This window comes from Rhynchophorus ferrugineus, unplaced genomic scaffold (genome assembly GCF_030347505.1).
Source record: "Rhynchophorus ferrugineus isolate W39M unplaced genomic scaffold, kcgeb_rfMv2 rfM7, whole genome shotgun sequence".
Lineage (NCBI taxonomy): Eukaryota > Metazoa > Arthropoda > Insecta > Coleoptera > Curculionidae > Rhynchophorus > Rhynchophorus ferrugineus.
In genome coordinates this window covers 14,006,645-14,030,031 of record NW_027472586.1, presented here as the reverse complement: position 1 = coordinate 14,030,031, position 23,387 = coordinate 14,006,645, and the positions used below count along the sequence as shown (strand labels likewise).

Genomic DNA, 23,387 nt, shown 5'->3' with positions numbered 1-23,387 from the left:
GCGGGGTCATACCACTGTCACGCCTATCGTCCATTCCCGATTATGGGACATACGTACGAGGAGGGGGCGGGGCCTCTTGGCGGATCAGTTATATAAGCCCTTGTTTTTTTGGTACTGGTGGGGAAGTTTTTTTATTCCTGGATTATTCACATTTTTATTAGTTTGGTGTTGGTGGTGAGGGTGCGTGAATATATTTCGAACAAAAGTGGTTTATGTATAGTTCGCAATGTTGTCAGATTGTTTGAATTGTATTTATATGTAAGGAATACAGTATTGGTAGTAAATTATGAATATTATAAAAACTTCAGACATTAAAATGTATTTGTATTAACAAAATTGATTGACGTTCAATTAATTATAACAGATATAATTTATTTGAAGATAGTAACGACTGTGAAATGTTTCATATTTGGTTTGGATGGCGTAACCACTAAAAAGGAAATATCTGAGCAAACTGACAATATCGCGTACCGTCAAATGGTTTAGACGGACACATTTTATTCTGAACCCCCTGTTTATTTGTTTTAGCGCTGGATTGGCTTGGTTTTTAATAGGTTGTGTGAGATGCATTGTGTGCCTATGTTGGATACTGTTTAAACTGTACCTGTGGTTTTGTAGCTGTGACCGTGTGCTCGTCAGAGGTGATTTTAACGATAGCATGCTTGAATGGTGCCGTGGCCATCCACGGCAGCCTGCTGGGCAACGTGCTGCGCCAGCCGCTCTATTTTTTCGAAGTAAAACCAATAGGTCGTGTACTGGCTCGCTTCTCCAAGGACCTCGGAGACATTGACGTTGAGTTGCCGCTCAATTGTTACGAGGTCATCGAGAGCGGCCTGATCGTAAGTGGGTCCCGAAACGGAATGACGTAGATACGGCCCGAATGTTTTGTACATAGACGGGGTTGTGTAGATGATGTAGTGTGATGCTTAGCTTTGTTCGAGTAATTGTCCAGTCCAGAATCGTGATGGACCATCCATATCATTACAACTACCGATAACACATACTAATTAACTTACTAACATTAGATCTGTGAGTTGGTTTTGTGGGATTTGTGTTTGTCCAAGGCTTTATCGTGAAACATTGTATACCTTACTATTTTTCACCAATTTTCCATCACTAGTCACAAATTCTAATACAAGAAATTATTACTTTTTATAACTTATTAGTGAAATTAGAATACTTTCATAAATTTTTGAAAAAATGGTTAGCAATGGACAACACTTCACAAAAAATTATTTATAAGAAATAATAAAGTGATATCAAAATTCCTTAAGTACATCTGTATTTTCTGTATATAAACATGTAGACCATAAAATAGAAAACAGGGTGAGACAACAGAACGTGTGTATTCAAAATATATTATAAAAAGGAATAGATCAATTATCTTAACAACTGGTTAAGCAGTTTGTTGAATCATTGCAGTTTGATTGCGATTAAATCATGATGCCTTTCCGTTCTGAAAAATGATTTATTTTCTTGAAAACTACTCAACAGACTTCAATGAAATTTGCAGAATTTACATTTTCAAGTTTTAGGATGTGTTCCAAAACTATATTAAAAATTTAAATTATAGGCTTGCCATTTTCTTTACATTAACCCATAACTAATTGAGCGACATAATGTTTTTTCGAACGTTTTTTAATGTTGCTAAAGTGTTGGCTGTTGATCGATTTTTATGACATAATTCTGAGTACTGTATTTAACCATAATGTTGCTGCTCAACATAAACTTTTGGTGCAATTGCCAGACGACTGCACTCTAACTAAATTTTCAATCAAGCAACAGGAGAAAAGGTTTTTCTGCATAGCTTTTACTTTACTGAGTCACTGCTAGAAAATCGGCTGAAATAAAATGAACGAGGAAGTAAAGAGAAACGAGAAACTCTGATTGATCTTGTAACATTTTTGCAAGAACTCGTCAAAAAGGCATCGCTTCAATCAGTGAATCAAGTACGAACGTCCAGCCTATTCGACAGACTTAGATACTTCCGACGTCTAGCTCTTCCGACATGCCAAAAAGTTATTTCATGACTCCATCATGATCATGAACATGATTTACGTCAAACGAAATTATCCTTACAACTGTCATAAAAAAACTTTAACATTTCCATTTAATTCCGCGAATTTATTGCACAAATAAGAGTTCTTTAACCTAACTACTAAAACTGCATGAGTATCCATCATTAGGGATGTCTGCCACGATGAAAATATCGATTTTTTTCGGCATCTCAATATAAGCACGTTTTATTATTTTACTCTGTATTTGCCAGAATTTCTCACCCTTGGTTTATTTACATTTATTTCCTCTGCTTAGTAATTTGTTAAAAATATGGAAAATTCTTTTACGCTTCTAGTGCTTGGGGAAATTTCCATATTTTTATTGTATTACCTATAAGCTTCTCCGCTTTTCATTATTTTCTCATTACCCGCAATTCTCCTATCTAGCTTTTCCGCATTAGCGTCCATCCTATTGTCTTACCATTACTTTCCATTTTTTTAGCGATCATGTCGGTTTTCCTTCAACTAGTCCCCGATCTGGGATGTCTTACTGCCGCTGCTATTATCCACAAACGTTTGCTATACAATATGTTGCGCCTGCCGTTGTGCTTTTTCGATACCACACCATCAGGACGGATCATATCTCGCTTTTCTAAAGATGTAGAAGTAGTGGATGATACCCTTCCCTGGTACATTAATGATGGAATTTTTTGTATTTTTGAGGTATCATTTTTAATTTTCTAGCTCTTTTTTTATCAATGTTATAGATAGAGTGACTACTGGGGATCAATGATTTTGGGTCGTTGTAAGCTCAAATAGTTTCAAGCGTATCGAGACAGGAATATATCGGGCACTAGAGACCATTAATAATTTTTTTGTCAATCTGTTCTAAATTGATTTAACTAATGACCTTATATACTAATGATAGGTTCATATTCTTTCGGTAAATTCTCATATTGCCAATCATTTTTTAGCTCTAGTAGTAGAACTAATGGTAGATGATAAGGACTGTGAATTAATTAGTTTTTTATGTTCATATCAAATGTATCAATAATGATCAATAGCGATTTGCCATATTCGTTTCAGTCAGTTTAAACTTGAAATGCATTTTAATTTATCATCAATGAAGAATATATCAAGTGAAGATTTGGTAAAGCAAAGCAAAACAAAAGATGTAAAGGAAATTTGTTAGTTCGAGATAATAATAGTAGTAGATATACTGTCGCGGTAAGGGTGTTGGTTTGGTAACATTCCAATTATCTATTAATTTTCACCCTTATTCGACATTTTGAAATTGTACAAACTTATAAAAGTCAGGCTATGCTGCATCGACAAGTGGTGGTCAGAAGGCATTTCATCTGGTAACTACGGCAGAACTTCTCTTTCGAACTGCAACCATGTATCCTTTACAACTCTTGCATCTGTTACCACGTCATCAAATATGTTCAATTGACGTCGGTAGACATCTGATCATAGATCATATTACATAGATACATTTTTATAATCAGTCACAATACACCTCAGAAATGTCTCAGAAAAGTTAATCAAATTATCAACTGCTAAACTGTCTGAAAGTTCCTTGAGAGTTCGCACTGGGTTTTCTTACCATAATAATGGTTCTTTGACATTTGATTTCTTTGATACTTTGTATTATTCCAATAGATCCTATCGTCCTAAAAAACGATAAATTCTCAATAAAAGCTGGAAAAACAATAGTGGATTTTAAGAAGTTGTACACATCGTGACGAACAGTGATCATGAAAACTTGGTTACAGCTGCACATATTTAAATTGCCCTTGTATATTCTCTATATTTTGTGATCCAGAATGAGTGGTGACCGTGACAGCCGAACTAAGGCGTGTACTCGTCCATTCCAAACTAAAGTACATCTCAGTTTATCAGATTATTAATTAAGCAGTTTAATTATTTAGGCTTACCGTCTTACAAAATTGTTATTGTGTAAAGGATGAAGTCTAATGATTCCACACAAATTTGTTCCAGTTGAAACAAATTTCAACTCTAGATATTGGTCTAAGAATAACCCATTAGCGATGTATCAGGGACCGTTTCTATATAATCAGGGATTTGGGATAGTTTTTGGATATAATCAGAGGCATACTCCAACCGTAAATCCGAAACGCTGTTGTAATATAATAAGGATTTATTTTAAAAGGGCGACACAAAACTTATAGTATCATTATGACCACCAGGGAGTCTAGATCTATCAGAATTTTTGTTGTCAATCCTATCATTCGTAAAATTTATCTAAATTGGAACAAAGAATTACAGATTTACAAGTCAACAGGGTGCCACGCGCAAAACTGCATCGGGTGATTGAAAAATTCAACGTGATATTGAATTAATGCGATTTTAAAAACAAATAAAAATGTTCACTCAGTGATTTGTTGTTATATTTGTTACGATTAAGGAAATTGTATACTTTTTACTTATTGCATTTTTAGATTTTCAAAAAAAAATTCTGAAAAATCCTCACATAATATCACATAATTAAAACTACACTCAAACATTGACGTGAAACCATATGTGGTTCCTTGGAAATTAATTCACACTCCTTATAAATCTACCTACTATGATTTGTTACAGTTTATGAAAATATCTGGTACCATAGCTATTTTGGTTCTGATATCTATTTTGAATTAAATATTTTCTTATATAGTTCAGATAACGATGGTGCCATTTAAGTTTCTGAAAAAAAAAACCGAATTAATTTGTTCAATTACATTCTGTTAGACATAGTGATGTGTGGAACATTTACATTTACTAATCATTCTGTCAGTATTGGCTAATCAAAATTCCCATCATTTACTAATGGGCATTATAGTATTTAACTTATAGTTTATGATTTTTATATTACTCTTAACTTATGCTTCATTTAATTATTTATCGTCGTTATATGTACGGATGTAGTGTTATTTGGTCTCAATCATTAAAATATCGGGTCTGTTAAAAGTCTCGAGTCCAGAAACTCTTTGAATAGGCCTATTAGATTAGTTCTTTTTCTTTCTAAAAATGTTAATGGTGATTTTTCCTGTTGATGTGGATGATTCATCAAACTATTTTGTGACAATTCGTACGGTAGTTTAGTGAGATGAATCATGTTGTTACTTGCAACGGGATAAACCATCAGATTTGCCTGTTTCTCTTGCATGGCCTTAATACCAACCAAACATTGTTCCGTCGACTGTATCCCGGTTTGTATAGAACTAGTTGTTGCATCGTGAGACGTAAATATATAACTGGGCCACCGAAAGACCCCGTCCTCACTCCGTGTGACCAGTACTCGGTCGTACTTTAACTGCCCTGTTGTTTTTCTAGGTCATCGGTACTTTAGCTGTGACCAGTATCGCGACGCCCTTATTCATAGTAGTGATCATTCCAATAGCACTGTTGTACTATTTCATACAACGGTTTTATGTGGCCACATCCAGGCAGCTCAAGCGCCTGGAGTCGGTTTCCAGGTCGCCTATCTACTCGCACTTCGGCGAAACCGTTACCGGCGTTCAGGCGATCCGCGCCTTCAATCAGCAGGACCGATTCATCAGGGAATCCGAGCAGAAAGTCGACCTGAACCAGGTCTGCTACTATCCCAGCATCATATCGAACAGGTGGTTGGCGGTCAGGCTGGAGATGATCGGAAATTTGATCATTTTGTTCGCCGCTTTGTTTGCTGTTTTGGGCAAGGATCAGCTGCCGGCTTTGGTTGGTCTGTCCATCAGTTATTGTCTTCAGGTAAGTAGAATTTTTATTCGGTTTCATTATCAATAACATCTGATAAAAGATTGATATACAAATACACTACCGTTCAAAAGTTTGGAAAAAACGTTTGGGCCGTGAACTCATGTCATCTCAATTTATGACATGAAAACGTTCCGATGTTGCCGCATGAAATTTGAGTTTTAATTCATTTTGAGTTTGACATTGAGTTATATAGTGTTATCCCTTGGAGGTCTTATCTACCTAGTTAACAATTGTTTATCCAAGTAGTGTATTTTACTTTAATTAGAGAGTATATTTATGCTTCGGAGCGGGTTCATCGTTTCATCAAGTCCACTCGGATGACTGTCCATTAGACTTCGGAGTGAAATGATGGAAGCCATATGTTTCATCCATTGTCACATATCGACTCAAAACTCGGGTTTATTACGCTTGATCATCTTCAAACACTGCTTCGAATCATAACTCGACGTTGTTTTTGGTGAAAAGTGAGCTCGCGCGGCACCCATTTTGCACAGAGCTTTCTCATATCCAAATATTCGTGAATGATATGGTGTACATGTTCAGTTGATATGTCTGCTATTAATGCTATGAAGTGCTATGAATTATATGCTATAAAGTGTCTGCTATTTCATTCAATTTCAATTTACGGTCATTCAAAATCTTTTTGTGGATTTTTTAAATGTTTTCGTCGGTAACAACCTCTTTTGGGCGTCCACTGCCTTCACCGTCTTCGGTGCTCAATTCACCACGTCTAAACTTAGCATACCAATCCTTGATGATTGATTTTCCTGGGACAGTGTCCGGAAACTCGGCATCATGCCAAGTTTTTGCTTCAACTGTATTTTTTTCCCTTCAAAGAGCAATATTTTATCTACACGCTAAATTCCTTTTTATCCATTTTTTTCACAATAACAAAAGTTGTTTCACTCAAAATGCTATAATTCACAAACTAATGATCCAACAGCTATCAAATTTATATACTCATCTTTGGAAGATTAGGGCTAACTAAAATACATATGGATTTAATTCTAGTAGCGTCATCTATGTGTCAGGCCGGGGACTTTTCAATTGACCTGTTAAATATTCAATATTAAATATAATATCAATATATTATTCAGTATAAATATCAATGAACTGAAATTTACTTTATATGCTAATATCTTTAATACTTCTATTGTGTTTTATTTAGATCACTCAAACTTTGAACTGGTTAGTAAGAATGACGTCAGATGTGGAGACTAACATCGTAGCTGTGGAGCGAATTAAGGAATATGCTGAAGTACGTCAGGAAGCAGCTTGGGAATTGCCTAATCAAATTATGTCCAGCGCTTGGCCAGAAACAGGTAATTTGCTACATTTCAAATATACCGTACATAAAAAATATCTTTTTTTTGTGCTTAAACGAGCAAATGAAACATGTTTGATCTCTCACTCACGCACTCTGCAGTCACTTTCACTAATTTTTGTTTGAAATTATATCTTAGCATCTGGAATTATCTATAAAATAGAAATAGATAATCGTGAAAGTATCAATAACTTCAAAATAAAACATCAATCAAAAAATTGTGAAAACTTGAAATGATAAAATGTCATATTACTAAATACTTTATTGCATTCATTGATAAAAACCTTATACCCTATCGAAATTTAAAATAATTATCAAATTATTTAATTAATAAAATATCATTACAAATTCCTATATTAAATAAACGAGACATATCCAGCAATTAAGTATACTGTGATCCTTCCAAACAGCCAATTCAAACGTCATAGATGACATCCAGTGTACTACCAAATGCAGTTTGTAGCAATATTAACTTGATTTTAAACTAGCGGAGGATTTTTCTCTCTCATTTGCACTAGTTAAAAAGAGACATAATTATGTCTGATGCCTCGGAACATGTAACCAAATAAAATTCTATTTGTGTTGGTACTGGTCGATGCTGTTGTCTACAACATTAGAAATAGAAGCCTAATTTGATGTGAGACCTGTAGTCACAGCCTCGATTCTTGTGAACAGCTATCAAATCGTATATGTTTAAATAGTTCAGATCTAAACTAGTTCATTTTTGGTCTCACTAAAAATAGTTAAAACATTTTTCTACATACTTCGTATTTTGTTTTATTATAATATGTGTATCAAACCCCAAAAGAACTTATGAAATAATACATTTGTCAACCTAATCTTTTAAATTAATTTTTAATGGACTAAGAAACGAGAAGTCTAACAATGTAGTCTGTTGCCTCCCACCTATGTTTGTACTGAGTTGAAGTTCATTAGTGGAAATTAAATTATTTTATAATTGCTATCAATTACTAAATGGATCAGCATCTATTTTTATGACAGGTTATACAATAAGATGTAGGTAGTATTAATTTCTTTCTATAATGTGGTGGTTGATTATTTGCCGATTTAGCATTATTGTAAGTGTTCTTCGGTGATCGGTTTAGGATATTTTGAAATTGCATATCCAGGGATGTTTTTGAAAGGAAATTTATTTATATTCAAACATTAAATAGTAATATGTACATATAGAATTGAGAAACCAAGTGATTTTTACAATTTATGAGGTTAGCTACACCATTAAGAGGGTTTTAGAGCAAATGATAGTTGGATGGGGCAAAATCTGGGTTATATATAATTTTAATTTAAGGTTATTCAAAATCATTTTGTGGATTTTTTTAATGTTTCCGTCGACAACAACCTCTTTTGGGCTTCCACTGCGTTCACCGTCTTCGGTGCTCATTTCACCACGTCTAGTTTCACCACAACAAGCCAAGTTTTTGATTCAACTGTACTTTTGCCCTTCAAAAAGCAATATTTTATCAACACGCGAAATTCCTTGTTATCCATTTTTTGACAATAACAAAAGTTGCTTTACTCAAAATGCTATAATTCACAAATTAATGATCTGACAGCTGTGAAATTTATACACGCATCTTTTGAGGGTTAGTACTAACTAAAAAACATAGATTTAAATCTAGTAGCGCCACCTATGTGTCAGGCCGGGGACTTTTTAATTGATCTGTTATTAATAATTGTAAATTACTACGCCACTGAACATTATAACAACGTATCATAAGTAAGATTATTCTCAGAATTGTAACAACTTCAGAGCATCAAATGTAAGTATATACACATGATCTTTCTTTACTTTTATGTTTTAAACATAAGTATTCAATAATAAATGAAGTAATACATGATTGTATATTAAAACAGAGAATGTATGAATAAAATAATTTTGAAATTTATATTTAACTTTAGCATATATTTAAAACAATAACGAACACAATTAAGTAATTTATTTTTTACAATTTGGACATTTATATTAAAGGAATGTCTTTACAATCACTAAATTAACTATTGATTTTCCAAAACCTAGATCTATAAAGTAAATAATGACAATAATTAATACAAGGTTCATATAGTCAATTCTTATTATCGGCAAAAAAATGTAAAATATAACTTTACATTACCACATTATTCTTAATAGTTTTTTATGCAAACTTGCCATAACTCTAGGACGTTATTGTTGGCGAGCTAAACTCTTAGCCCGCACTGAATTTGTTTATATATTTTGCGTCACCGATCTGATGGCTATTCCAGGTTGTTTGATTTGGGCGTTTTTCGTTTTATTGGAATATATTTATTTGTAGCGCATATTACATAAGAATACCAGGCTTAAAAATTCTTTCTCCGTATATGTCTTAACTATGCCTAATTTCAAGCCTCTTGGTGCTCTCATTTTCCTCAAAAAGGGAGGCAAAATTTTCGCTAAGTCGATTAATACATAGATGCCTAATAATAATAAGATAAACACCGCTCATTTAATATTTTTCTCTTTTCTAGGTTCTGTGTCTTTTAAGAACTTTTCAGTGAGATACAGACCAGGGCTCGATCTGGTGTTAAAAGGGTTGAGCTTCACCGTGAACGGTAGCGAGAAAGTGGGTATCGTGGGACGGACCGGGGCGGGAAAGTCCAGTCTGACCTTGTCCCTCTTCAGGTAAGAATTACCCGTAGATGGAGCGGTGACGATAGGCTTCATGATTTTCTGTTTCTAGGATCATTGAGGCGGCCGAGGGTCAGATAACCATCGATGGCGTCAACATCGCCACTCTTGGCCTGCACACTTTGAGATCCCGCCTCACCATCATCCCGCAAGACGCCGTTCTCTTTTCCGGCTCGCTGCGCATGAACCTGGACCCGTTCGACAGCCACAGCGACGAGGAGGTGTGGAGGTCGCTGGAACACGCCCATCTCAAGTCGTTCGTCAAGGGTCTGCCCGCCGGCCTGAACCACGAGGTGACCGAAGGCGGCGAGAACTTGTCAGTCGGTCAGCGTCAGCTGATCTGTCTCGCTCGGGCTCTGCTACGCAAAACCAAGGTTTTGATTCTGGATGAGGCCACCGCAGCCGTCGACCTGGAAACCGACGATTTGATCCAGAGGACCATTCGAACGGAGTTCAAAAGTTGTACGGTGCTCACCATCGCCCATCGATTGAACACGATCATGGACTCAGATAGAGTAATCGTACTGGATAAGGGTAGAATAGTGGAGTTCGACACTCCGTCTAGTCTTCTAGCGCAGTCGAACAGTATATTCTACGGTATGTGCAAAGACGCCGGTCTGGTCTAGATCTACCAACATCAACAACTAATCAATAAGAAGTTAACCGACGTTTCTCACTCGTAGATGTTAAGTTGAACCATTCGTTTCTTCAGTATTTTTTTTTTCAAAATATTCCATCTACTTGCGCAAAAATTGAGCCGCGTATTTGCAATATTCACTCACCTCAGGATACACCCGCCCCCTCCTTTCTGTAGATTAAGTCCTACCCGTACTTACTTGCACTTTTTTCGACGTTGTCGTTGTTAGGTAGTCATAAACACAGCCTACTATAAGGCTTTCTTGTTGTGTTCAATTCGGCCTTCTCGGAATCTTGCCTGAAGATAATCAGGCAGTCTAAACATTGGTAGAACACGTATTTATTCCCGTTTTTAAGTTTATAACAACCATTTTTATTGTTGAAACGTTTTTACATATACCTCGAATTTTATTATTATAGGAAGAGAATTTTTTATACTCACCTTCGATGTATATTTGTAAATAAAACTTTTTAAAACAGAGAACATGTATTTTTATTTCATTCTAGTTATCTGTAAATATAATCAATTTGGTAACACCGGAGTCTAATTTTACCCTGAGTTATTAAAATTAGAAATGCTAAAGAAATTTCAAGATTCCTAATTTTTTTCTTTTTTGAAGAAAATTAATATCTTGTATAAATAAATCCTGCCATTAATTAATTGATAAATTATTAAACATAATAGTAATAATAATATTAATAAAAACTATTACTCAGGTTACAATTTGTATTTAAAATTGATTTTCATTAAACGTATATGAAGCCATTATATGTATTATTCTTAAATTTCCCGCGGTTTCTTTGAAATGAGTCGTACGGAGGCGCCCGATAGTTCAACGACAGTTCTTTTTTGTTTTGCGCAAGCGATCTGTTACTATAGATAAAATCCAATTGTTACCGCGTGAATAAACGCTTTTTTGACAAGTTTTCGTAAAAAAATGTGGTAAAAATTGGCGTTTAGGATGGCAGAATCTATTGACGATTTGTTTGGTTGTTTCGAAGGTGGTAATGATGATTCTAAAGCGAACGACGACTGCGACGTCGACGAAAGGTTTGTTGCATATTGCTATAACCTCAATGTGCGTTAATATGGTGGTTTCTCGTTATACAGCAAGGAAGTTGTTGGTGCCGGAGCTATCAAGAGAGTTATCTCAATTGAGGACGATGAATGTATTGCATCGAAGAAATCCAAAAAAGATCACGTGGACTTGCAAGATATTAAGTGAGTTTATACACAACATAGCATATGATAGCTTATATTCGTTTCTACAAAGGCGTCCATTTTTTTTTATATCTTTCTGCTTTTGTCACGCGTTTTTTAACAAGGTTGATGATAAATATGACGATTTTTTCACCAGTTTTCACGCGTACTGAATTTTTATCAATGTTTCAGTAGCTGTTCAATTCGAAAAACAAACCGGTATTAGAATAAGTAAATTTGGACATTAACCTGTTGCAAAGGAATCTCTCTTCTCTACCTAACGTTTTAATATTTTAATTCTATGTATGTTCAATAAATTTTTCATATATTGATGAATCAGTCATATATCAATAAATTTGTCATACGTTATTAAAGATATTTTATAATAAATAACTTTTTTGTATAGTTATTACTAAATTCAACTGATTGCATGGTGTTTGTAATTTATTTGCTTTGTCATCTGTTTTAACTTAATTTTATAACTGCTGTGCTCCAATTAAATGTGAGGAATATGTTAAGTTCTATAGCATGTCCTTTAGTTCTTATTTTTATTATATGTTAAGCCTTTGCATGTTGTAGAAAAATTGACTTTACTCTACGGCTCTACTGTGTAATACTGTTTAAATTGACTCATAATTTTATTTTCAGTTTTGAAGAACTGAAGAACAGAATAGTTGTTCACACAATTGAAACAATAGAATCCTGTACACATGAGGTAGCATGTCCACCAGGTCAGGCCTATACCTCCTTACAACCCAGAGAGGGTAACCCAGCCAAAGTATATCCTTTCAAGTTAGATCCATTTCAAAATGAGTCAATACTCTGTGTCGATAACAACCAATCTGTATTGGTATCCGCTCATACATCAGCTGGTAAAACAGTTATTGCTGAGTAAGTCAGTTTTTAAATTTTTTATGGTGTGTTTGATTATGGAAAATGAGTGTTGATTGACTTTTATAGTTACTTGTATTCATTGGATGAAGTGATAATTATCAAAAACATTGGAACATTTTTAGATTTAACAACTATTTTTTTATTAAGACGATGGTTTTGTTTTGACTTGTTGCTTCAATTCTATGATATATTTTTTAATTAGGTTATCAATCTTCAGTTTGATGGATAATTTTGGTTTGATTTGGGTTGCTATGCTTTTTTCCCTGTGTGATTTAAATATATCTTATTAAAGGGTATAGAAATATTAACCAAAGCAGTTTAGATAAAACAAATGTTTTTTAGATATGCCGTCGCAAAATCGTTAAATAATAAACAAAGGGTCATATACACGACTCCAATAAAGGCGTTGTCTAATCAGAAATATCGTGAGTTCCTAGATGAATTCAAAGATGTTGGGCTCGTTACAGGTGATGTTACTATTAATCCCAGCGCATCGTGTCTTATTATGACAACAGAGGTAAATGGCGAATGAATAGGTAGTTCTTTTAATGAGGCTGTTCATTTATTACACTACAATTTTTACTACTTTTTGACTCACGAAAAATTGAAAATGGGTTGTTCCTACTTCCCCTCTGCTCATTCAATTGAAGCTACAAAGAAACAAACAAACTCCAGCGCCTCATTTATGTCCACGATGTCCAGACATTCGATAATGTCAACATTTTTCTTAATATGTGATAATTTTTTCTAATTCTGAATGTACCCTTAAGATTTAGAGCAAACTGCTCATTTACTATTCCAGCTCAAAGCTTTGATATGTTTTTTTTTAATTGCTTACTTTGAAGTATTTGGAGCATACTGAGCATATTCTTCCATTGATGGACATTTATTTTGAGTTGATGGACAAAGTCATACTGGAGACTTATTTAATTAAGTTTCAATATTTATACTCAAAGACACATTTTACGGAAATTATTGTCCAGCAACAAAGAATCCACAATTTTCAGTTGCTCTACTATACTAATTATGTAAATCCAGTCATTTATAGACATAAGCAAATCTAAAGTATAAAAACTGTGAATCTCTCCTTTGTAAATGGGATATTATCCACGATATCGTCTTACGTAAATGAACAGCCTCAGTGGTATTGTACAAATAAGTTTTCTAGTCGTTGTCTTGTCCATAAAAGTTATCTTTCCGCAGAATTTAGTCTACTGGCGCTGGTTATTTCAGGTTTTTGAGAAACTAAATCTGTTCGTGTTGACAATAGGTATTGAGTTTAAACTTGTCTCACCATATGAATTTAAAATCTTATGTGTTAACAATGGGTATTGAGTTTTAAACTTGTCTCACCATTTGAATTTAAAATCTTATTAACAAACTACCCCATCTTGAGCTACACATATAACTTATTTGTACAAGTCGTTGGTCAATAATCAGTTACATGACGGTGGGTCATAGACTTATACATTATTCTTTAGATTCTGAGGAATATGTTATACCGTGGTTCAGAAATAATGAGGGAAGTCGGTTGGGTGATCTTTGACGAAATCCATTATATGCGGGATAAAGAAAGAGGCGTCGTATGGGAAGAAACGTTGATACTACTTCCACACAATGTACACTTTGTATTTCTTTCGGCCACTATACCCAATGCTAGACAGTTCGCTGAGTGGGTGGCTCATTTGCACCAGCAGCCTTGCCACGTCGTCTATACGGATTACCGCCCCACACCATTACAGCACTTTATCTATCCTGCCGGTGGCAATGGGATCCACATGGTAGTTGACGAGTCGGTGAGGATATTGGCTGGTGATTTTGTTTCGATTTGTCGGTTTCTAAAATGTTGTGTTGCGCTGTTCTAGGGTACGTTCAAGGACGACAGTTTCAATGCTGCTATGGCTGTGCTTCAGTCAGGAGACGCCGCAAAGGGTGATCAGAGGGGCAGGAAGGGCGGCATTGCCAATAAGGCCGATCCCACATCGACCGATATCTTCAAAGTCGTAAAGATGATAATGGATCGTAGTTTTGCACCGGTTATTGTATTTAGTTTCAGCAAGAAGGATTGCGAGCTCTATGCCACTCTCATGACCAAGTTGGATTTCAACACAAGTGAGTTGTAGAAGGTACCTATAGCTAAATAGATTCCTGAACGTATTTGGTTATTTTGAAGCTGCCGAGAAACAGTTGGTGGACGAAGTATTTAACAACGCCATGGATGTCCTGTCAGATGACGATAGGCATCTGCCCCAAGTCGAAAATATCCTACCGTTACTACGAAGAGGCATAGGAATTCATCATGGCGGTCTTCTTCCGATTTTAAAAGAAACTATTGAGATTCTTTTCGGCGAGGGTTTGATTAAAGCTCTTTTTGCAACCGAAACTTTCGCTATGGGCTTGAATATGCCGGCCAGAACCGTCCTGTTCACCGGCATCAGAAAATACGATGGGCAATCATATCGATGGGTAATACCGTATTTGGTCTTTTGTTTCGTGTTAATCATGATCTGGCATGTGTTACAGTTAACTTCAGGTGAGTATATCCAGATGTCTGGAAGGGCTGGCCGAAGAGGTTTGGACGATAAAGGCATCGTTATCTTGATGGTGGATGAGAAGGTGCCCCCGTCTGTCGGGAGAGATATGGTTAAGGGTTTGCCTGATCCCATAAATTCCGCCTTTCATTTGACCTATAATATGGTACTAAATCTGCTAAGAGTTGAAGAAATCAACCCCGAATACATGCTGGAAAGGTCATTCTACCAATTTCAGAATCAAACCAATATACCAATATTGTACAAAGGTTAGTCTCACTGTTTCCTTACTGCTAATGGTAAACTAAATTGATTGTCTTATTTTTAGAATACGGAGACAAGCTGGAGGAATTGAATAAGTTTGAAATTCAGGAGGAAGATCAGGTCGCGTCATACTATACAATTCGGCAAGAGTTGGAAGCACTGGGCGTGCAGTTCCGGACGTATATAACGAAACCTCAATATTTAATACCATTCATGCAACCGGGAAGGCTTTTAAAGGTAAATGGTTGAGGTTGTATAAAATATAAAAGGTTTTATATTGTTGGATCGTAGATAAAAACACAGGAGGGAGAATATGATTGGGGGGCTGTGGTAAACTTTAAGAAAGTGCAAACTATTGACTCGCAAAGAAAGAGAGACAGGGCAAAGGCTAAGCCCTCTACGAAAGTTCATTTGGATATTTTGTTACATATTGTTCCTACAGAGGATGATAGTGTTGTACCGAAACCCTGTCAGGACGGGCAGGTAAGAATAATATTTTGTTTGGTTTACTGGGTTTGGAATGTTAAAAAAGGACATTTTATCTTTTTCTTTATAATAGATAAATGGAGTCAATATTCAAATCAATTTTATGAAAAAAAAAACTTTAACTCTTAATGCTTCAATATGCCAGATGGCAATAAGTGATTTCCTATTCGAATGATCTAAATAAATACATTTCTCTTCGGTGTCCGCTTGTTATGTTTTTCAAAGCCAATTTATTTATATAATATAGTCTTTAAACATTAATCTATGATATGATGACCTTTTGGCACTTTTGCTCCAAGTGGTTTTCACTATTTTCTTTTGCTGCCAGCTTTACACAATTAAGAGAGTTTTAGCAGAGGCAAGGTCCGGGCTATAAATCAAAACTTCTTAGTCAGTCCTGGTCTTGGTCAAACATTGGTTTACTTGTGTGCTCATCACCAATAAACACCACGCTATTTTGGATTAGCCTATTCGGAATTTTCTCTTCTCTAAATTATTTCATTAGTTAAATTAATAGTGAACGTCGGTTTAGCACTAAGAAGTTTTTAAGGTTTTAATTTAAATCTTTACTATGTTTCATTAAGTCATCATCGCAGTGGTCATTGATTGTAAAAAAAAACGTACTTTGTATTTGTCTTGGAGTCTATAAAACTAGTGATGAAGTTTTGTAATTTAAGTAATTAATTGTATTAGTCCTGTTCGACCAATAGTGTTTATTAGCAAGACATATTTTTTTTATATTAAGAAAATGGGCCATACTGGTGGTTTCTCTTACTGACGACGGTGGTGATTGAATTAGACATTGTGCTCGTTTGTTCTATTTGTTGTATTGGTTTATTCCTCACTTCTTTCGAGTTTGATAGTGGCAAATGTGGTTTTTTATTATTATTGTGTTAGCTGGATGTGTATGACGTTATTCCCAAATTTTTTAAATTTGCCGCATGATCTCTGGTGAATTTTAATATAAGTCAAATTAAATTTAATCATTGTTTTATAGACCAATCATTCAAGATTTTCGAAAATTCAGATGTTGGGACCTAATATTTGGAAATTATTCCTATAACCAATCACCCCCCACCCGCATCAAATGATTTTATACTTCATCAAATCATCTCGATCTTTGTCTTATTGCCATTTCTTCTTGGTCACTTCTCAGTACATGGCCTTAGCCACTTTATGTCACATTACTTCTTTGGCGATATCTCTTCCAAATTTTCATAATTCATTATTAATCTATGATGTACAAATGTGTATTGTTGTGTCATTTTCTATATGGTCGTCGTCATCTTTTGACACCACAATTCTATCACATTCAAACTTATCTTCTTGGTCGAATTCTAGGTTTGTAATGTTTAATTTTTTTTCTTGTTGGTATTTCCAACTCATTAATTTTTCGTTTTTGTTAATTCTCAGGGTTTAGTTTCATTTTTTGTCTAATTATTTCTTTGTATTATATTTCTAATGTTTACCTTTTGCTTATTGCAATGAGATTCTCTACATATGCCAACAGTTGTCAACCTCCTGACCTAATGTATTTCTATTTGTTATATTTTCTATGCGTTAAAGTTTGAGGTGGGAGTTTTTATGCTCCTACGCTGTTTTGGATGGTTTAGCGTCACCTTTATGAGGCTCCCTACCTTAGCTGATATGCTCATCCCATGCGGATGGAACTAGATTGTTCGAAATCGGCGGATAACATTCTCGTTTTTCATTTATTTGATGTTTATGTTGCATCAGCTCTTAATTTTTACAAAATTACATTTTACATAATTGGTAAATTTTTACTTTTAGTCTTGATAACATTTCATTTTTTGATACTACTAGCGACCCGCCCCGGCTTCGCACGGGTGCAATGCTGATACTAAATTAAATACACTACAGAAAAAATATGAACGTTGTATATAAAAACATATCGGCCCGCACGACTTTGCACGGGCATAAAATATATATGCCTATGTCACTCAATGAAAACATGATTAAAATCGATCCAGTATTTTTGGTTCATTCATTACTGCCCTTGGCCTGCACTCATTAAATTTGGAGTAAAAGAATTCCTCTTCCCCTATACTTACTATGAAGATTTCCTGCTATTTTTGGAATATCTAAATTCATACAATTTTTATTACATTACACATTTTTAAACGCAAATTTTAAATTTGTAATATCTCCGAAAATATTTGTTTAATTTACATGCTGTAAGGAACCATATTGATCTATATTAATTGCACACTGTATTTAATTCGATAAGGATTAATGCCGTATTGCTTAAAATAGCTTCGTAAATAAGCCATTTTCTCACGTAAAAAGTAAACAATAAAAATGGTTAATGTGGGTTATCCCTAAAAGATAAACATATACCATCGCGGACTTTTTTGTAGACCTTTTTATGGTGTACAATACTGTAGTACATTAATTTGATCTAACTCGTAGGGTTAGGCAGCGTTTTTGCTAATTGCTAAATAAGCCTAAAAAAATAGGTTAATTTACGACATCACGTTAGAAACCTCTATAATTAGCAATGTTCCCTTAGTATATTATGCATGTATTACACATATAAACCTTCCTCTTGAATCACTCTATCTATTGAAAAAAAACCGCATCAAAATCCGTTGCGTAGTTTTAAAGATTTAAGCGCACATAGGGATATAGGGACAGAAAAGGCGACTTTGTTTTATACTATGTAGTGATTTACATTGAGATGTAATATATATTTACTTTAAAAAAGTTCAGTCAGCCGATTTTATGAGTAACGCCAGAGATATTAAAAAAATTCCAGTAAAATTTGAAGTAGGAATAAAATTGATAATCTTAATAAAATTAGGATGATTTTGATTTTTATTACTATTAACTTGAGAACTATGGGAATACATTTATGTATAATAAATTAAGTTTTTAATATTTCCAAGCTCATGTAACCAATTCAATGCGTTGTATAAATAAAAATTGTGGTTTATGAATGCGCTAATATCCTTATATTTTATTAGAAAGGAGAGTTTGAAATAGTTTCGGTAGATTCAAAGTTTGTGACGCATATTTCTTCTGTCCGTCTGTTTTGTCCATCTGATTTAACGTCAAGCGACTCTAGAAAGAGGGTACACAAAGCCGTTAAGGAGGTAAAAAAACGATTTTCGGAAGGACCACCGTTACTGGATCCAGTGAATGACATGAAGATAAAAGAGGATGATTTTCTTGATATTGTTAAGAAGATTGAAATACTGGAACAGAAGTAAATATCCTCATTACTTTTAGCATTGTTATGTTGTTTAATATTTATCCGGCTTCAGACTCTATACACATCCCCTGCATAAAAGTAAACTTCTGGAAACAGAATATGAAAAATACGAGAGGAAAGTGACCTGCATCAGCGAAATGGAACTATCCAAAACAAAATTGCTCGATGCCAAATCAGTTTTACAATTGGATGAACTGAAGTCGAGGAAGAGAGTTCTGCGACGGCTTGGCTATTGTTCAGACGCCGACGTCATCCAGCTGAAAGGGCGAGTCGCCTGTGAACTCAGCAGGTATGTTTATTTTTATTGTTACATTTATCCTATGGAATATATGATACTTTTGTTTGCAGCGCTGATGAATTGTTGCTCACTGAAATGATTTTTAACGGATTGTTTGGAACTTTGACGCCACAGCAGGTTTGTGCACTGCTAAGTTGCTTCGTGTGCGAAGAGCGTAATTTAGAAGCCCCGAAATTAACCGAAACGTTATCAGGACCTTTAAGACAAATGCAGGTGAGTGTCGTGATCTTTTGACATGTTGATTCATATATATTTTAAAAATCATACCCATCGAATGGGGAGTTCAAATATATAGTGTCCAAAGTACTCTCCGACCTAGGTTAATCTTGATTATTTTGTTTTTGTGTAATATACCTCAAGAGTTCCGTTATTTCACAGGAATTTGCTAGACGAATAGCTAAGGTTAGCATAGAGGCTCGTCTTCCGCTAGACGAGGAAACGTACGTGGAACAATTCAAACCGTTTCTGATGGATATAGTGTTTAGTTGGTGCAATGGGGCTTCCTTCAGCCAGTTGTGCAAGATGACCGATATTTTCGAAGGTTCTATTGTGAGGAGTATGCGTAGATTAGAAGAATTGCTCAGGCAAATGGTCCAGGCTTCCAAAACGATAGGCAATGTCGAACTGGAGGAAAAGTTCAATTTGGCCATCAAGAACATTAAAAGGGACATCGTGTTTTCATCCAGTTTGTATCTGTGAGTGAATATTGACTTTTTCTTTTGATATATTCTGATTATTTTACTGTTCTATCAGAAAGATATTTAATAAATTTAAGTGTACCGAGACGACGGGATTTTTTTATTTACATTTAACAAAACGAAGCATAAGGTTTCATAGAGCGAACATTTCCGTAGAATTTATTTTAGTATCTGGTATGTGTAGTAAGACTTGCATCAGATTATTTTCTTATTTTTGATATCATTATTGGTGGTGGCTAGTAGTTCTTTTTTATTTTTGTAAGTAATAAAAATCTCTGAATTAGTTAATAATGATGGCAAAAAAATATAATGTTGCTTTTTTTGCTTGCATCGTTTGTTGGTGGCATACATATATTTCATTTACCAAATTGTTCATAAAAACATTAAAAAAACTTATAATTAATAATTATATTGCTCTATTTGGAATAATAGTTTATTGGTTGATATACATTTATTTACATTCATATAATTCTTTTGATAATACAGTCATTCTAGTGTGCCCCGAGTATGTATGTGTGCAATTAATATTGAACTGATTAAGAAATATTAGAGCATTACATTTATTCTGGGAAACGAAACTTTTTTGTCTTTTTTATTGGGTATATTGTCTTCTATGTATTGTAAAAAATCAATTTAACTGTATATATTACTAAAAGTCAATAATGTTGAACTGAATGGAGTGTTTTTTTATAAGTATATATACTTGTTCTTGCAGTATGAAAACATTTAAATATAAATTAGGAACAAGCTTACCACACGTCTTTATTAGTAATGAGTTTTCTTATTTTTGTAAGGAACAAGAATGTCTGAATATCAGTTATACAATTTTTTTGCGGCCAGTATATTTTGTTTACCTTTTTTGGCTCTATATGTCAATGATATTGAAATGATATCTATCTGCCTATCTATCTAAAAAGGAATATATCTATCTAGTAAAACTTTTTTTTTAATGTAGAGTGTATACTATCTCATATTAAATATATACATTGATAATGTTGAATTTATTATAAAAAATGCTCGGAATGCCAGATAATTATAGAACTTTTTTACCCTTTGGTATTGTTTTGTTGTTTCTCGTCTCAGTATAGTACTGTATTATATTTTGGTTCGGTTCGGTTTATATATATTCAATATATGCTAATACATTCTACTAGTATTACATTTTTTTATTTTAAACTTAAGAGTATATATGAGGCGTTTTCAAAAAGAACGAGAATTTTAAAATTTCATTGGCTTTATTGTGTCGATTTTCACAATTTGTGTTGTTGGTTCTTTATTTTTGTTAACTGTTGAAATAACACGTGTTTGTTGTACTTCTTCCATTATTTGTTATTGATAATGGATAAGAGAATGTACAGTAAATGTTATATAAACCCGGTGTGAAACGCTTAAATAGTTTTAAAAAAGTGTTTTAAAGAGTGGTATAAGTGTTTTTCAAATGGCCGTGAAGGCGTTGAAGGTGACAATCGTTAACCTAGTGCAACAATAACCGATGAAAACCGATTTTTTCAATTAGTAAGAATCAAAAAACCCTTTGTTTTGCCTGCACTTACAATGATATTAAAAGCGAATCGCTAAAAAAGCCCATGATTTCTAAAGAACGAGTCAATAAGTGTTTTGAGTAAATATAATTTTTAAAAATAACGTTACTATTATTATTTTAATACATGTTGTTTCTCTATTTTGATTGTTTTGTAGAGATTTATATATCATCAGTAATAATCAATTTATAACATAATATCCATTTAGGTACCATGTATATGTTGGAATTTTTGCATACATATATATATATAGTAATACTTACATTAGAATATCTTCGAATTGAAAAGAAATATCCCAGGTATCAAATTTAGTTTTAGATTGTTTTGTTTTTTTTTATGGAAGATATACCATTTCTTGCATTTTGAAAGTTTTTTTTATATGGAATTTATTACATTTACATTGTAATGAGGGTAATGGTGAACTAGGACCCGACATATTTCTGAGAAAACTGATTATTTTTGTTGGGAGTCATCAACAATTTCTTGTATATTGTAAAAGGGAAAAACTTCTTTTGTTGCAGTTCCAGTTTAATGAATTTTATTGCGCTTGTGAAAATTCCAGTACAATTTAACAATAGAAAATGTTCTATTACAATGGGTCTGGCCTTTCTACTGGCCTACCTGCTAGGCAGCCCTTTTTTCCTGGAACTTTCTTTGCGCTCGTTGTCTACCCGCCCTCAAAGGTCTATTATCCGGGTACCTGAATCGACATTAGTACGCATGTTTATGGTACCCGGTAGGGTATTTTTTGCCAAACTATCTGCACGTTATCTCATTTCCGTTCGGACACTGACCATTCCTTGTCGTCGTCTCTCGGTGGAGGTCTTGACCGTTAGTTATTCAGTGTTCAGCCATCGCCGCTTTCTGTCTTGATCAGTTTGCTTTTTTGTTCCAGTTTTCTGGCGGGGGATAATTACGCCTCAACTGTGCTTTCAAACCAGTAGTACGGAATTATCTCGCGCCAGAAAGTGTGGATTTTAGTTTCATTTGTCCTTGCACGGTTAGGGAGTCGAGTAAGTTTTAGTTTGCATTTTGTTTGTTTTTTCAAATTTTTCGTACGTAAGTCAGTTTTAATTTGCATTTTGTTAGTTTTTTCTCAAATTGCGTCGAATGTTCGTGGTACTTCATCGCTGTTTCGCATCTATATGTATTTTTTTAGAGGTTTTATTTTTCTAATATAGTATATAACTTTGTTGACGTTCATTTTGGCGCGATTTTTTTCGCCAACATGGCGGCGACATTTTATGGTTTGTTTACCCTACGTTTGTAAATATTTTTAAATCAACTCTACTATCTTAGAGCAACTGGCGTAGTTTTAGTTAGTTTAGTCTATTTTCATATTTCATTTTGTGTTTATTATATTATATGGCGATAAAGAAGTTACGATACATTTATTGATTTTTGTTGTTTATTAGGACCTTTTGTGATTTTTTTTTGTAGTTTTGTCAGTCTGTACAGTATTTTCAGTGTTCCAATTCTACTGGTCTAGCACCTCCGCTATCAATCTTTGGTGATCTAGCCCTGTGATTGTTTTTAGATATTTCACTTGGTTGGTTCATCAAGTTCGATACCTTGAGGACTATCGTCTGGATGCATTTTTCTTTCAGGCTCTTAGTGGGGCATATTTAATGGCGCTTACGGGGAAGGAACTATTGGTTTGATTTGTTACTTGTGATGTACATATCACAGCCATTAGTTACTTCCTTGTTTGTCGTCACCATCATCAGTTATTTACTTTTTTTATTGTTAAGTTTTATTTATTGTAGATGTATTTTTTGTTTAATAATATAAATTGTTTTAGCAGTGTCTTTGGCGTTTCATATTTTCTACGGGTGTTCGATTATAGTCTCAATGATTTGAA

The 23,387-nt window shown here is 34.3% G+C and overlaps 2 protein-coding genes across 7 annotated transcripts in view; both read left to right on the top strand.

Moving 5' to 3' along the window:
* LOC143199943 (multidrug resistance-associated protein 1) overlaps positions 1-10,865 on the top strand; it is a 71,409-nt gene extending 60,544 nt beyond the window's left edge. For 4 of the 6 annotated variants that reach the window (XM_076410141.1, XM_076410139.1, XM_076410142.1 and 1 more), the window contains 4 exons: positions 5,334-5,747; positions 6,925-7,078; positions 9,586-9,739; positions 9,798-10,865. In XM_076410141.1, the coding sequence (XP_076266256.1) occupies positions 5,334-5,747; positions 6,925-7,078; positions 9,586-9,739; positions 9,798-10,371 (1,296 nt within the window). In that variant the 3' untranslated portion in view covers positions 10,372-10,865. Of the gene's footprint in view, positions 1-2,499; positions 2,721-5,333; positions 5,748-6,924; positions 7,079-9,585; positions 9,740-9,797 lie in introns of all 6 variants that reach the window. The other 2 variants (XM_076410143.1, XM_076410144.1) reach the window with 2 other exon arrangements.
* A 349-nt stretch (positions 10,866-11,214) lies between these two features.
* Mtr4 (exosome RNA helicase Mtr4) lies at positions 11,215-20,072 on the top strand. Its single transcript, XM_076409992.1, has 14 exons — positions 11,215-11,432; positions 11,493-11,603; positions 12,231-12,473; positions 12,819-12,993; positions 13,958-14,272; positions 14,342-14,588; positions 14,650-14,942; positions 15,000-15,276; positions 15,336-15,508; positions 15,563-15,754; positions 18,742-18,983; positions 19,042-19,278; positions 19,338-19,500; positions 19,666-20,072. Exons 1-14 carry the CDS (start codon positions 11,344-11,346, stop codon positions 19,984-19,986), a joined length of 3,078 nt encoding a protein of 1,025 aa, XP_076266107.1. The 5' UTR covers positions 11,215-11,343; the 3' UTR covers positions 19,987-20,072.
* The last annotated feature ends 3,315 nt before the right edge of the window (positions 20,073-23,387 follow it).